The sequence below is a fragment of the Trachypithecus francoisi genome, unplaced genomic scaffold (genome assembly GCF_009764315.1).
Source record: "Trachypithecus francoisi isolate TF-2019V2 unplaced genomic scaffold, Tfra_2.0 Lachesis_group18, whole genome shotgun sequence".
Taxonomy (NCBI): Eukaryota; Metazoa; Chordata; class Mammalia; order Primates; family Cercopithecidae; genus Trachypithecus; species Trachypithecus francoisi.
In genome coordinates, this window is record NW_022681463.1 from 65,037,435 (window position 1) to 65,053,503 (window position 16,069).

Sequence of the window (16,069 nt, forward strand, 5' to 3'; positions counted from 1 at the left end):
GTGTCCATTGTATGTCACACCATCGTGAATGTTTTATTATATATATCAACTCAATTTAATCTTCACAACCACTCTGAAAGGTAGCTCTCATTACTCTCACTGTACAAGTGAAAGAGCTGAGGCTAAAGAGGTTAAGCAGTTAGCTTCAGGATGCACAGTACTCAGCAGATCCATCAAAGTCTTTCTCTGCTCTTTCCATGATAATACATTGCCTCCCTTTATTTTCTTTCTGTTTTTTTTTTTTTGAGACGGAGTCTTGCTCTGCCGCCCGGGCTGGAGTGCAGTGGCCGGATCTCAGCTCACTGCAAGCTCCGCCTTCCGGGTTCACGCCATTCTCCTGTCTCAGCCTCCCGAGTAGCTGGGACTACAGGCGCCCGCCTCGTCGCCCGGCTAGTTTTTTGTAATGACTGCATAGCATTAAAGTGGTAGCATGTTAAAAATAACAGTTTAGCTGGGCATGGTGCCTGTAGTCCCAACTATTCTGGAGAATGAGTTGGGAGGATCCCTTGACCCCAGGAGTTAAAATCCAGCTTAGACAACATAGCAGAACTCTGTCTTAAAAAAAAAAAAAAAGAAAGAAAAACCTAGCAAAACAGCCCCTGTAATTTATTTAACTCTTTTTCTATTTTCAGATAATTAAATTGTTTGGTTGTTTTTTTGGCTACGATTCCATAATATTTAATATGTAAAGTATAATTCATTTTTATTAAACAAAACTATGTATATATGCTTACCTATATGTGCATGAATTAAAAAGCTCTATTAACAACAGTTATCCCTAGGGAACATAGTATTAGGTTGGCACAAAAGTAATTGCGTTTTTGCCATTAAGAGTAAGGTTACCACCTGTGGGTTTTCATCTGTGGGCTAGATGAGAAAGAAAGAGGGAAGTTTCACTTTTACCTTATTCACTTCTATTTGACTTAAAACAAGCATGTGTTATTAGAGTAACTTAAAAACTAGCAATAAAACACTGTAAGAAAGTCTTTTGTATGAGAACTCTTCTGTACACTTTTATTATCTTCTTTGGATAAATTTCTAGAAGAATTAGTAAGTCAAAAATAGGAACATTTCCCTCATGCCTGTAATCCCAGCACTTTGGGAGGCTGAGGCAGCTGGATCACTTGAGGACAGGAGTTCGAGACCAGCCTGGGTAACATGGTGAGACCCTATCTCTACTAAAAATACAAAAAATTAGCCGGGCATGGTGGTGCTTGCCTGTGGTCCCAGCTACTCAGGAGGCTGAGGTGGAAGGATCACTTGGGCTCAGTGGGCAGAGGCTGCAGTGAGCCAAGATCATGCCCCTGCACTCCAGCTTGGGTGATAGAGCAATACTTTGTCTTAAAAAAATTACAAAAAAAAGGAACATTTCTTCATCAGGATACAGACCCCCCCCAAAAAATGAACATTTTAAAGATTCATATTATATTGTAAAACTGCCTTCCCAGAAGGATTTTAGGAATTTGTGTTCTTTTACCAGAAATAAATGAGTGTCCATTTTGCTGCTTTCTGGTCAATAGTGGTTATTGACATTCTTTTCATCTTTGCCAATTTCATACATGAAATACTATATTACATTTTAGTTTTTATTCCTTTTTTTTTTTTTTTTTTTTTTTGAAGATGGAGTCTTACCTGTCACCCAGGCTGGAGTGCAGTGGCATGATTTTGGCTTACTGCAGCCTCCACCTCCCAGGTTCAAGACATTCTCCTGCCTCAGCCTCCCAAGTAACTGGGACCACAGGTGTGTGCCACCACGCCTGACTACTTTTTTGTATTTTTAGTAGAGACAGGGTTTTGCCGTGTTGGCCAGGCTGGTCTTGAACTCCTGGCCTCAAATGATCTGCCTGCCTTGGCTTCCCAAAGTGCTGGGATTACAGGCGTGAGCTACCACACACCCAGCCAAATTTTGCTTTAGTTTTTATTCCTTTGATTACTGCATGAGATCGAATATTTTTTCTATCAGCCATTTTTATTTCTCTTGTTTTTTTTGAGTTGACTATTCATGTACTTTGCTATTTTTCTGTTGGGGTGTTTGCCTTTTTAAAAATTATTTGCCATCAATTTTTATATTATTATAAATATATTTGTCATATATGGTACAAATATTGTAACCTAACCTTTTGTTTGCCTTTTAATTTTGTTTATAATATTCTTTTGAATAAATAGTAGTTAGGACTTTTTTTAAGTTGCTAAATCTATCCAGCTGATAGGAGTAATTCAGCTGTTTTTGTTTTGAAACGCCTATGTACTGACTATACAATTTAAATTGGGACAGGAAACACTGAAGCTTAGAAGGATCCTTACTGAAGGATCGTTCAGCTGAGATGTAGGGAAGCTAGAATTGAGAATATTAATTTTTAAAAAATTCTTACGTCTTAAATGAGAATGAGAAATTTGGCCAATGTTGAAGACCTCTAATGGGTGGAGGCCCCATGGACATCAGAAAGGCGGGGCAGTCAGGGGCTGGAAGTCAGGGTAAAAATGACAAGTCAGCAAAGTATCAAGAGTGAGGAAGAGAAGTAGAAACGAGGTGTGGCCACTGATACTGGCACCAAACCCCTTGGAAAGTATTATCTGTAGATGATAAGTAGAACAAGAAGTACATCCAAATACTTCTAAAATGAAGTCATGCAAGACAATTTTTATTTGAAAATGAAAAATGTAGTCATCTTAATACAAAATTTTACTGGCCTGATTTCTGTGGGATATGACACGTTTTCTTTTTTTAGATTGCATTTGTTTTTTCTCAGCAGTGATTGCTCCTGGAATGTTGCATTTTTATGAAGAATTCCTTTGCTACTGAAAGATAGATATTAAAATATGGCTCCATATGGCTAGATAATGAACACAGTACCACCAGTCCAACTTTTAATACAGCAAAACTTCACCAGAAATATTTATTTTCTTGATGATGATTGTCGACAAACCATTGATGTGATGTAGGGTACTCTGCTAATTCTAGAAATGTTTCCTGCCATTGAAAGATCGTTTTCAATGCCCTTTACATAGTAAACTTAATGACATTAAAAGCCAGTGAAATCCTAGAGAATTTTAGATGGAAATGAGCAGAAAGCATGTTCTTGAAACCAAGTTACCTTTATAGACTACTCTGTCTCTTAATGAAATTTAGATGCCCATACAAGAAAAAGAAGCTTCAAAGAAAGAAGTCATTCTTCTGGCAAAGATGAAACATCCCAACATTGTAGCCTTCTTCAATTCATTTCAAGGTTTGATTTTCTAATATTCTTTAACTATTTTTATAAAGTATAGGCATGTTGACATATGTAAAAAGATTTGTTCCTAAGGACTGTGTATAAATTAATTTTTGTAAATGGGTCATTTCCCCATTTACTTAAATTGCAGCTTGAGACCTCCTTGTTATTTCCTCTCTAGTAAGTTTTTGTAGACAGCTTTCTTATGTTTTCTTGTTTTTCTGCCTCTCCTTAATTCTCACTCTCCCAACAAATTAATGACTGGCTTATTAGCTTCTTTGCTCTAGTAACAACCCCCAAATTTAAGTGACTACAATAATACACATCTATTTCTCACTTACATTACATGCTAGCTGTGGTAGGCTGGGGTCTTAAGTCTGGGTCCCAGGCTGAAGGAGCAGCTCAGATAAGGAGCCAGCTGTTCTCATAAGCAAAACAAGAGAGGAAAACACAGAGCCCACCACACTATCGCTCTCAAAGTCCTGCTGGGATGTGTGTGTTTGTGTGTGTGTGTTGGGGGAGTACTCTGCTTACATGAGATCCCGCATATCCTTAGGCAACAGATGGGGCTTGTGTAATCCTCTTACAGAGAGCCAGCAAACAACCACACACCATAGCCTAGCACGCTGCCATGTAGAGGGGAAGAACTTTAGGGAAGGAATTCCCTTCCTCTGTACACCTGAATACAATTCTGCCTCCACCCGTCACTGTAGTCCAAAGGTAAAAAATAAATAGTAAATGAAGGGGCATCCGTCAGACAGCATTCATTCACTGAACTGATACTTACTGAGTGCTTACTCTATGCCAGGCATTGTTCTAGGTGTCAGGAACATAAGAGTGAACAAAGCAGATGAAAATCCCAGTTTTCATGAAATTTATATTCTAGTGGGAAGAGACAGACAATAAACAAATCTACAGTATGTCAGGTGTGTCTTAAGTTGTGACAGGGCTGTATGTGCTGACAGTTTTATGACGGGTCATTCCCCAGCCCAGCGCCCAGCACTGGGCTGTTTTAAGACTGATAAGTAGGCCGGGCGCGGTGGCTCAAGCCTGTAATCCCAGCACTTTGGGAGGCCGAGACGGGCGGATCACGAGGTCAGGAGATCGAGACCATCCTGGCTAGCATGGTGAAACCCCGTCTCTACTAAAAATACAAAAACTAGCCGGGCGAGGTGGCGGGCGCCTGTAGTCCCAGCTACTTGGGAGGCTGAGGCAGGAGAATGGCGTAAACCCGGGAGGTGGAGCTTGCAGTGAGCTGAGATCCGGCCACTGCACTCCAGTCCGGGCGACAAAGCGAGACTCCGCCTCAAAAAAAAAAAAAAAAAAAAAAAAAAGACTGATAAGTAGTTCATGGAGCAGACGTGTTAACCTCAGTATCTTCAAGCATCATCAGTTGGGTTAAAGTCAGTCAATAAATAAATACAGCCACTGTGTCTCAAGCATGTGCACTGTGCAGGGCACTGTGTTCCTTCCTGATTAAAACCACTACATTCAAAGTACTTCTGTGTGTATGGCCCTTCTTTGGCTTCTGGGTATTTAAAAGAGCTCTTGGGACTCTTCTGAGGTCTTCCTGGGAGCAGAACAGTACACATGGTCTGGAATTGGGTTGCATGGAATAACTTTCAAGGAGAGCCACTGAATAAAGTGCCCTGCATTCCTGTCCATTGGCTACTGGTAATGCTATAAGATGATCTTTCTCTTCTTTATTTTGTTAGAGGTTATTACTGTGACTCTCTGGCTAACTCCTGCTCATCCTCAGGCCTTTTCTGAACTCGCAATTCAAATTACAGCTCCCTTTGGTTCTCTTCCACAGCAGTTGTACTTGCATATGTCTATTTATATGATTATGAATTTGTTTCGTATTTGTTGCCCTTTACATAGTAAACTTAATGAATTTTGGGGCTCCATCTGTTTTGCTCACCACTTGATCCTTGGCATCTAGCACACACTGGCTGCTCAATACCTATTTACTGAATGAGCGAATGAACTGGACCACTTTTAGAGACTGAAGTATTTCCTTATACCATGTGAGAGTGATTTTTGAGGACAGTTTACCACTGGAAGCTTTTGCAAAACTAGGGTCATTTTTACAGTATAAATAACCTCTGCTGTGTTTGTTGATACTGTAAGTTTACATTTTCTTACGACTCTTTTAAGTAGAGCACCCCTGTGTTTAGGAAAGCTACAGCTATTGTGATGCCTTTGAGTTTTCTTGGCAGATTGCTGGGACTTGAACTACTGAGCTTATCTAAAAGCCTCAGAGGGCCTTGTAGCCTCTGTCTTTTAGAGAGTGTAGGTAAAGGCTTGCTTTCCTTCAAATGGCTTATCTCTTATCATAAGAACCATGGCTCTAGTGTTTGTCTATAGAAAATAGGATGTTTTCGGCCGGGCGCGGTTGCTCATGCCTGTAAACCCAGCACCCTGGGAGGCCGAGGCAGGCAGATCACCTGAGGTCAGGAGTTCAAGACCAGCCTGGCCATGGTGAAACCCCGTCTCTACTGAAAATACAAAAAAAATTAGCTAGGTGTGCTGGTGAGCACCTGTCATCCCAGCTACTTAGGAGGCTGAGGTAGGAGCATCGTTTGAACCTGGGAGGCGAAGGTTGCAGTGAGCTGAGATTGCGCCACTGCGCTCCAGCCTGGGCCACAAGAACGAAACTCTGTCTCAAAAAAAAAAGAAAATATGATGTTTTTATTGGTTTGAAGCAACATAAGAAAAATAGTGAGAATGTAGTGATATTTTCCTAAGACTAAATTAATTCCATGTGAATTCCATCAATAAACATTCATTAAGTGTCTGTTATATGCCAGGCATGTTCTAAGTCTTGGAGATATATCAGCAAACAAAACAGGCAAAAATTCCCATGCTGTTGTATTTGTTTTCTATTACTGCATAGCAAATGAACACAAATTTAGTGGCTTAACAACAACACATATTTATTATCTCTTGATTTCTGTAGGTTAGAAGTCTGAGGTTGGCTTAGCTGGATTCTCTGCCCACAGTCTCAGCTAGTTGAAATCAAGGTATCAGTTGGAACCGTTATCTGTGGCTCATGGTCTTCTTCTAAGCTTATTTAGGTTGTTACAGATTTCATTTACTTGCAATTGGGGTAATTGGATCATGGCTCACTGCAGCCTTGAACTCCTGGCCTCAAGTGATCCTTCTGCCATGGCCTCCAAAAGTGCTGTGAGCACTGTGCATGGCCAGAAAGAGATCTTTTACATTTATTTAAACACAGAGTTTTATTTTATATTACTCTTATGCACACATAAAAAAGAAAATATGAGCAAACAAAATTGGTTAAGGTATTCTAAAAATTATTTAGGCAGTGAAAACATTAAGCCTGCCAGGTCTACAGCAAGTGATTGGAAGATGCCAAGGTCTGTAAGAAACAGTCTTGATTTTTTTTTTTTTTTTGAGACAGAGTCTCATTCTGTTGCCCAGGCTGGAGTGCAGTGGTACCATTACAGCTCACTGCAGCCTTGACTTTCTGGGCTTAAGTGGCCCTCCCACCTCAGTCTCCTGCATACTGGGATTACAGGCATGCACCCCCACACCTGGCTAATTTTTGTATTTTTTTTCTTTCTAGAGCCAGGGTTTCGCCATGTTGCCCAGGCTGGTCTCAAACACCTGAGTTCAAGCAATCCAGCTGCATTAGCCTTGGCCTCCCAAAGTGCTGGAATTACAGGCGAGAGCCACTGTGCCAAGCCCTTGATTTTTTAAAAGTGCATTTTAGAGTGAATTAGAATAATTGTTTAATAAATGTTGGAACTTGACAAATAAAAAGGTTATTTAGTGCCCCCCAACTGTTTCGAAGCATCAGTGATCCATGAGCTTTGCAGCAGATGGAAAATTTGAGAGCATAAATGATTTTTCCAGACACTTCCAATAAATATATAATTAATAGTGGCTAATGGGGAAAATCCTTATTTTACAGTCAGATAATGCTAATTGACATTAAGTAGTTTCTTTTTTTTTTTGAGACAGAGTCTCACTCTGTCACCCAGGCTGGAGTGCAATGGCGCAGTCTTGGCTCACTGCACTTCCACCTCCTGGGTTCAAGCAATTCTCCTGCCTCAGTCTCCTGAGTAGCTGGGATTACAGGTGCCCGCCACCACACCTGGCTAATTTTTGTATTTTTAGTAAAGATGGGGTTTCACTATGTTGGCCAGGCTGGTCTCAAATTCCTGACCTCAGGTGATCCACCCACCTCGGCCTCCCAAATTGCTGGGATTACAGGCATGAGCCACTGCACTTGGCCAGTAGTTTCTTTAAGATACCTCTGTCATGATGAATTTTGAGTCAGTCAGTTTCTTTCACCAAAAGCCAGTGAAAGGTTGAGTGAGTTGGAGGTTGGTGAAAAGGAAGTGAGATGAAATCCTTTCTCCTCTGTTTCATTATTCTGATTCTTCCATGGTTTTGAAATCACCATCCCTTCATTGCTGTGGCAGACCTTTTAATGACTGAGCTTCAATGATAAGAAACATCAATTCTCCTAAAAGTAACACATTCCTGAAAATATCCAATCTCTAGATATTAGGGCATATCAGGAAGCATCTTCTCAGAATTCTTCCTGGATCTCCAGTTTGACTTGCAGGCACTTTCTCCTCACCCTTCAGCCTACAGTCTTCTTCACAGCACTTCTCACCCAATGCTGAGGGACTCCCCAATTAGACTTTGCCTCCTTAACAGTAGAATGGATAGCTTATTTGTTTTTTATTCCTACACAGCATTCCTTGCTTTTGCATGTCCTCAATAGAAGTTTGTTAATAAATGAATGGATCTGTCTCTTAAAGAAGAGAGGTGGAAAAATTGAAATATGTGAAAGAAGATGCATGGTTTGTGAATTAGAAGCAACCAAGGGTAGACACTGCCAGGTTGCTGATATCCACAGTAAAGTTGGTTAGGGTACTTTAAAGAGTAGAAGAGCAAAAGATTTGGCGAGAGAGTTTGGCATTTAGTAGGGACTACAGGGGGAAATGTTATTAACAATTGCTTATAAGCCTGATTTTGGCATGTATGTTTTCGTATGTTTTGTGTTCTTTCAGGGATTTTTTTGTTTGTTTGGTTTTTGTTGTTGTTGTTGTTTGTTTGTTTGTTTGTTTTTAATGAATCCACTCAACAAACATTTAAGCCCCTTTGATGTGCTAACTACTGTTTTAGATACAAAAGAATGAAGTGTAGACAAACAAGTGAATAGAAATCCTTCTTTTCTAACAAGATCCCAGCTGGTAGTTGGTTGGCTAATTAAGAAAGCTGGTTAAAGCGGAAAATCATCTGTTTTAGTCTATTCTAGCAGCTATAAGTCTATTCCAGCAGCTATAACAAAATACCATCACTAGGTGGCTTATAAACAGCAGAAATTTATTTCTCACAGTTCTGGAGGCTGCGAAGTGCAAGATCAAGGTGCAGGCAGATTCACTGTCTGCTGAGGGTTCACTTTCTGGTTCATAGATGGTTTGCCTCATTGTGACTTCACATGGTGGAAGCGGAGAGGGTTCTCTCTTGGCCAGCAGTCCATTCATGTGGGCTTCACCCTCATGACCTAGTCACCTTCCAAAAGCCCTATACCTCCTACTACCATCACCGTGGGGGCTAGAATTTCAACATATACATTTAGGGAAGACAAAGATATTTAGATCCTAGCAGTTATGCAAACATATTTTAACATAAGACATAATCATCCTTTGAGTGGAAATGGCCAGAAAAAAGAAAAGAAAAAAATTTTAAGGAAATTACAAGCATTTGTCAAAGGATAGCTTCTTTTCTTTAATATGGAGCCAGTGTTTGTGGATAATCTGTCCACAATCCTTTTAGAAATTTTCTAGTTGTATTTCATTCATTTCATTCAACGTTTAGGTCAATAGTTATTCATTCATTTATTTATTTATTAAACTCACTTTTACTGAGTCCTCCAAAATATTCAGGATAGCTTTTGGAGAAATAATCACATCATCTTTCATTTTCTATTCATATTTCATCAGTTTATGTAATAAAGACAAGAATAACTCACTACAGTTCAAGAAAATTCAGAACTATAGTTGGTAGATTATGAGTCCACTGACTATCGTTCTGAATTTTCTTTCTTACATAAGCTATGCTTCTTATTTAGAACTTTTAGTTTCTTTTCTTTAATGTGGAGCAAGAATTTGTGGATAGTCTGTACACAATCCTTTTAGAAGTTTTCCAGTTATATTTCATTCATCCCATCAACATTTAGGTCAACAGCTATTTTTTTAAAAACTGCTCATTTTTACTGAGTCCCCCAAAATATTCAGCATAGCTTTTAGAAAATAATCACATCTTTCATTTTCTATTCGTATTTCATCAGTGTCTGTTATAAAGACAAGAGTAAATGGAATAAACATATTTGGGAAGAAACACAATGATCTTGGTAAGATTCAGTTCAATTGGTGGGAGCAGAGGTACTTCCACATACTAGAGAGCCTAGTAGTAATTAGTGGTGACCTTGATGGGACAATAGCAACGGAGAGTGTCCTGTAATCTAGTGAGTGGTTTAGGCAGAGGTCAGTTATAAGAATTTCTATTGTATTCAACAACGTAGATGAATAAGTGCCGTATAAATATGGCTTTATGCCCAAATTCAAGAAGGGGCCATTAATTCTTCCTGGGGTGTTAGGAAAGAGTCACAGCTGCTTTTTTTTTTTTTTTTTTTTTTTTTTTTTTTTTTTGAGACGGAGTCTCCCTCTGTCGCCCAGGCTGGAGTGCAGTGGCCGGATCTCAGCTCACTGCAAGCTCCGCCTCCCGGGTTTACACCATTCTCCCGCCTCAGCCTCCCGAGTAGCTGGGACTACAGGTGCCCGCCACCTCGCCCGACTAGTTTTTTTGTATTTTTTAGTAGAGACGGGGTTTCACCGTGTTCGCCAGGATGGTCTCGATCCCCTGACCTCGTGATCCGCCCGTCTTGGCCTCCCAAAGTGCTGGGATTACAGGCTTGAGCCACCGCGCCCGGCACAGCTGCTATTTTTATAGCAGATTTCTAATCTCTCAAAGGAATGTATTAATAAAAATAGCCAACATTTCTTAAACTCTTATTATCTACAGGCATTATTCTAAGCATCTGACATGGATTAACTCTTTTAATCTTTCCAACAATCTGAAGAACACATTTCTTTCTTTTTTTTTTTTTTTTTTGAGACAGAGTCTCGCTCTGTGGCCCGGGCTGGAGTGCAGTGGCCGGATCTCAGCTCACTGTAAGTTCCGCCTCCCAGGTTTAAGCCATTCTCCTGCCTCAGCCTCCGGAGTAGCTGGGACTACAGGCGCCCACCACCTCGCCCGGCTAGATTTTTGTATTTTTTTAGTAGAGACGGGGTTTCACCGTGTTAGCCAGGATGGTCTCGATCTCCTGACCTCGTGATCCGCCCGTCTCGGCCTCCCAAAGTGCTGGGATTACAGGCTTGAGCCACCACGCCCGGCCTGAAGAACACATTTCTATAATATTATTTCCATTTTACAGATGAGGTAATGAGGCACAGAGAAGTTAAAGTGACTTGCCCAGAGTCACAGAGCTAAGAAGTATAAATGGTATAGTGGAATTAGAACCCAGTCCATTTTGATTCCACAGCTAGAACATGACTGATAAATATCTGAAATCCTTCCAGCACTCAATGATTCCTTTTCTTACAGAGAATGGCAGGCTGTTTATTGTAATGGAATATTGTGATGGAGGGGATCTCATGAAAAGGATCAATAGACAACGGGGTGTGTTATTTAGTGAAGATCAGGTAAAAACTTCTAATTTGCTTTTTAATTTTATGTATGTGTGGTGGGGAGAGAATTAAATTTATAGTGTCATAAGTAGGAGACTACGTTGATATAAAGCATGTGTTTTGGTAGAGAAATTCAAACCATAAAATAGTGGATCAATATTCTTGGTAGATTCAGCCCAGAACAAGCTTGCAATTGAACTTAAACCGAATTGTTTTTTAGGGTGAGATTTTCTTGAGAAAAGATAGTCTGTTTGGACAATCTCATGTAGGATGCCTCTGAGATAAATCTTCATGGTTAAAAAGAAAATCTGAATGTGAGTGTTCCTTAGCCATTTAACATGTGACATGTTTATAGCTTCACTGTTTTCTCTTTTACCATTTGGTGCTCTGTTTTAAAGTAGATATCCCACTTTGCTAGGGAGGATAGAAGCTTCTCTTTGGCAATGCCTATTTAGTTTCATTAGTTATTAAGAGGGGGAGATAAAAGATGAAGAATAATGGCCTCTCCCACTTTCTCTTTGCACAAATGTATTTCTCTTCTATACTCCAAGCCTCCTTGGAACCCTCTTGGGAGTGGTACTCATGAAAGAGACAGGTTTGTGTGTGTGGAGAGGAATCTGAATTAGCGCCTATATGATTGATGGTAAGGCCATTGCCTCAGGAAGCACACAGGAAAGGCCCACCATTTTTCCTTTGACCATTTGTTTCTTTTTTCTATTTTAGCATTTAAGAGCCTCATGCCCATATAATTTCCTCCTAAAGTTTAATATTTTGAATATATGAAGGATTAAAGAATCAGTATCTCTAACTTCTGTAAGATTAATCAAGCATTCTTTGTATGCTCATTTATATTATACATTAAATTCCATATTCATAGAAACTCTTTTTTCTTATCTAGGTATTATTTTGCCACATTTTATGAAAATGCTTCTCTTGACAAAATTTTGAGTTACATTTCTTTTTGTTGGGAATGAACTAAAATTACAACTGAATATTAATGTCTGGAATATGGCTTTATTCCTATTATTTTCTTCTTTCTGTATAATTTGGCAGACAAAGAACCAGTGAAATTTTAGAATAGTTTAAATAAATCTCTGTAGGCATAGAACACATTTTCAGAAAGAGGCTCATGGTCAACAAAGATAAAATAAAATCATGACTTAGAAATAAAATTAAACTTTAAAAGTAAAGTACTTGTTGGTTTTATATTAGATATATTGATATTTTATTACAATTCCTAACAACCTCACAGATCCCCCATTTCTTCCTCTTTCTCTGCCCAGCCTTGGCACCCTCCTTCCACCATAAAGGAAGAACCAATGGCTCCCAGGTTATCAGGAAACAGGGCTACTTGTGTACTATTTGCGATGCAGTTAGCACCCCAGGGTTAAGTAAGAAAAAAAGAAAATCATGAACGGCATGTGTCTTTCCCTTGCCCCTACTTATCTTTTTCTGCATGTGGAATTTCCCTTGATACCAGTGATATTTGGATTACTTTTCTATGCCTCCATCGTTTTAGTTGTAAAATGAAAATAATAATATGATAAAGTATGCGTATTAACTTCGTTCCTATAAATACACATACACTGTGTGTGTGTGTGTGTGTGTGTGTGTGTATATAATTTCTTTCTTTCTTTTTGCATGTTACCATGAAGACATTTCAGTGACTAACAGGCTATTCAGTGGCTTTGTTTTGTGTTCTCTCTATAGATCCTCGGATGGTTTGTACAGATTTCTCTAGGACTAAAACATATTCATGACAGGAAGATATTACACAGGGACATAAAAGCTCAGGTAACAGCTCAGAGAGAAGACTAAGACAGAATTGATCTTTTCTTGAAGTACCTCAAACAACATGACATTTTTTCCATTTATAGAACATTTTTCTTAGCAAGAATGGAATGGTTGCAAAGCTTGGGGACTTTGGTATAGCAAGAGTCCTGAATAAGTAAGTACTTTGAAAATAATTTTTCTTTCTATTCAAAATAGCCCAAATATGTATTTTTAGGTATCATGGATTAAGAAGATATTAAAATCTTGGTTGTCTAAATAATTTTAGGTAGCTTTATGTAAATGTATTAAATCAGATGGTACTTTGAGATTAAAATTCTCAAGATAAATTGTGGTGTAATAGAATGATGTTGCTAATGTTCTGTAGTGTAATTCCAGTTTATCAAATATGGATGTAACTGTAATACGCATAAAGCTAGAGAGAATTTAGTGAAATAGGCAGGTTTACACTTCTTAATGAAAAAAGTCAAACTCTGTAAAATATTTGAAGAGATTTATTCTGAGCCAAATACGAGTGACCAAAGGCCTATGCCTGTGACATAGCCCTCAGGAGATTCTAAGAACATGTACCCAAAGTGGCTGGTCTACAGCTTGGTTTTGCACATTTTAGGGAGACACAAGACACCAATAGGATGTACATGGGTTTGGTCCAGAAAAGCAGGACAACTCAAAGCTGGGAGGCATGGGAGGGAGCTTCCAGGTCATAGGTGGATTAAAAACTTTTCTGATTGGCAGTTGGTTGAAAGAGTCTATCTAAAGACCTGGAATTAATGGAAGGGAGTGTCTGGGTTAAGGTAAGGGGTTGTGGAAATGAAGGTTTTTATTATGCAGATGAAATCTCCAAGTAGCAGGCCTCGGAGAGAATAGATTGTAAATGTTTCTTATCAGATTTAAAAACGTGCCAGCCTCTTAGTTATTTTTTTCCTGGATCAGGAAAAAGACTTGGAAAAAGAAGGGAATTTTCTTCAGAATGTAGAGTTTCCCCACAAGAGATACCTTTGCAGGACTATTTCAATGTATGGACAAAGAAACATGATGTGGGGTAAAATATTTTGATTTCTTTCAGGCCTGCTATCTGTCATGTGATGTTATACTAGAGTCAGGCTGGACTTTGGTATCTTATTGCTACAAGGAGTCTGCTTTGTCAGTCTTAAGGTCTGTTTTAGTGTTAATGCTGGTCAGCTGTGCCTGAATTCCAAAGGGGAGGAGGAAATAATGAGGCATGTCCAACCCTGCTCCCCATCATGGCCTGAACTGGTTTTTCAGGTTAACTTTGGAATGTCCTTGGCCAAAAGGAAGGTTTATGAGTTGGTTGGGGGGCTCAGAATTTTATTTTTGGTTTACACACTTTCTAGCAGAATAAATTGGTGCACCTGTTTGGAAGACAATTTGGTGGCAATATATATCAAGAGATTTTTAAATATTTTATTTCTGAGAATTTGTTCCAAGGGAATAATTTGAAATTTGGAATAATGTAAATGCCTAAATAATTGGGAAATGGTTAAATTTAATAAAGCTTGGCATGACCATGTACCTGAATATATCATAAACATTTATGGTTTTGAAGACTTCTTGATAACTTTGTTATACTACGTAAAGAAAATGAAATTCTGAATTTTAAATACATTGTGATCACAGTTACATGAAAAATATGTGTGGAAAAAAGACAGGAAGGAAATATATCAGAATTTTAACAATAGTTGTTTTAGGTGCTAAGATTCTGGGTAACTTTTTTCTCCCTTATTCATTTTTGTATTTTCCAAGTTTTAAATCATGAAGTTGCAATTTGATAATCTCTACATCTGAGAGATTTTTATAACATGACAATTCCATCTCTTTGTGGAGTCTTTAAGCCATAAAAAATATATTTTAATGTGTAAATTTTTGGGAGGTGAATTGTAAGTTTAAAAATCAGCTGATTTAGTTACTCTATCAACATACAGTGTTTTGCTTTCTTCTAACACATGTATGCATCAAATCTTGTGTTATCCATTTTCACATTTTTTCTTGCATGACCATGTCTTAAGACTTTTCTTACTCCAATAAAAATTCATGCTGGTTTATTATTTAATATAATTTACTAGTTCCATGGAACTTGCTCGAACTTGTATTGGAACACCTTACTACCTGTCCCCAGAGATCTGTCAGAATAAACCCTACAACAATAAAACGTAAGTTGCTGACTCTTAGTTTGAAAGTGTCAGTAAAATCCGATAGATGACACTGAATGAAGATTCCAGAAACTAAAATTCAAATCTCTTCTCTCTTTCTCATGATACTTCTGTAATTTCTTCTTCATGTGTGAAATTGTTCCCGGACCAAACAGGGTTGGGCTGCTGTTTCTTATGGTCCAATAACAAGATGCAGATGAACTGGAGAGGAAGAGAGTTTTTATTTCTGTAACTGGTACAGGGAGAAGGCCTGGGAATTATCGCCAGACCAACTCAAAATTACAAAGTTTTTCAGAGCTTATACACCTTCTAAGCTATATGTCTATGTGTAAGTGTGCATTCATTTAAAGACATAGTGATTAACTCCTTTTAATCTGTAACTAAGGACTGAGTCCTGAAGACTTTCTTCTAGATCCTCAGTAAGCTTACTTAATCTAAATGGATCTAGGTGCTGGGGTGATTACCCTTATTTTGTCTCCTGCTAAATCGTGGAGGTTTAGACAGTTCTTTCAGACCTCCAATAAACTTGTTTGTGGAGGCCTGGGGAGTTTCTTCAGACCCCCAATAAAACTTGTTTAATCTTAAATGGCTCCTGTTAAGAATTCCTTTGTTATTTTGTCATGCTTTAAGGCCCAGGAAAGGCCTAGGCAAAACTCTTGATGGGCTTTTTTACATTACAGCCTTTGTATAAGGGCACTGGCTTTTTTTTTTTTTTTTGGAGACAGTCTTGCTCTTGTCACCCAGGCTAGAGTGCAATGGCATGATCTCGGCTCACTACAACCTCCACCTCCCAGGTTCAAGCAATTCTCCTGCCTCAGCCTCCTGAGTATCTGGGGTTACAGGCGCCTGCCACCATGCCTGGCTAAAGTTTTGTATTTTTAGTAGAGACGGGATTTCACCATATTGTCCAGGCTGGTCTCAAACTCCTGACCTCGTGATCTGCCTGCCTCAGCCTCCCAAAGTGTTGAGATTACAGGTGTGAGCCACTGTGCCTGGCCGGGCACTGGCTTTTTTAGCTTTTAATATTTAACTTTACCACTCAGTCAGTATAGAAACAGTTATGATGGAGGCCTGCATTAGTAAGACCTGGCCTGCCACACAGTGGGGATCCCAGTGACTATCTCTGAGCAGTGTTACCTGAAGGTTTCGAACTTGTTTAGAAGAA

At 39.0% G+C, this 16,069-nt stretch overlaps 1 protein-coding gene across 1 annotated transcript in view; it reads left to right on the plus strand.

Annotated features, from left to right (window-relative positions):
* Positions 1 to 16,069, plus strand: part of NEK5 (NIMA related kinase 5) — a 97,605-nt gene that overhangs the window by 5,741 nt on the left and 75,795 nt on the right. The window contains exons 3-7 of the mRNA XM_033177640.1: positions 3,131 to 3,227; positions 10,860 to 10,957; positions 12,653 to 12,736; positions 12,820 to 12,890; positions 14,818 to 14,904. Of these exons, the coding sequence (XP_033033531.1) occupies positions 3,131 to 3,227; positions 10,860 to 10,957; positions 12,653 to 12,736; positions 12,820 to 12,890; positions 14,818 to 14,904 (437 nt within the window). The remainder of the gene's footprint in view (positions 1 to 3,130; positions 3,228 to 10,859; positions 10,958 to 12,652; positions 12,737 to 12,819; positions 12,891 to 14,817; positions 14,905 to 16,069) is intronic.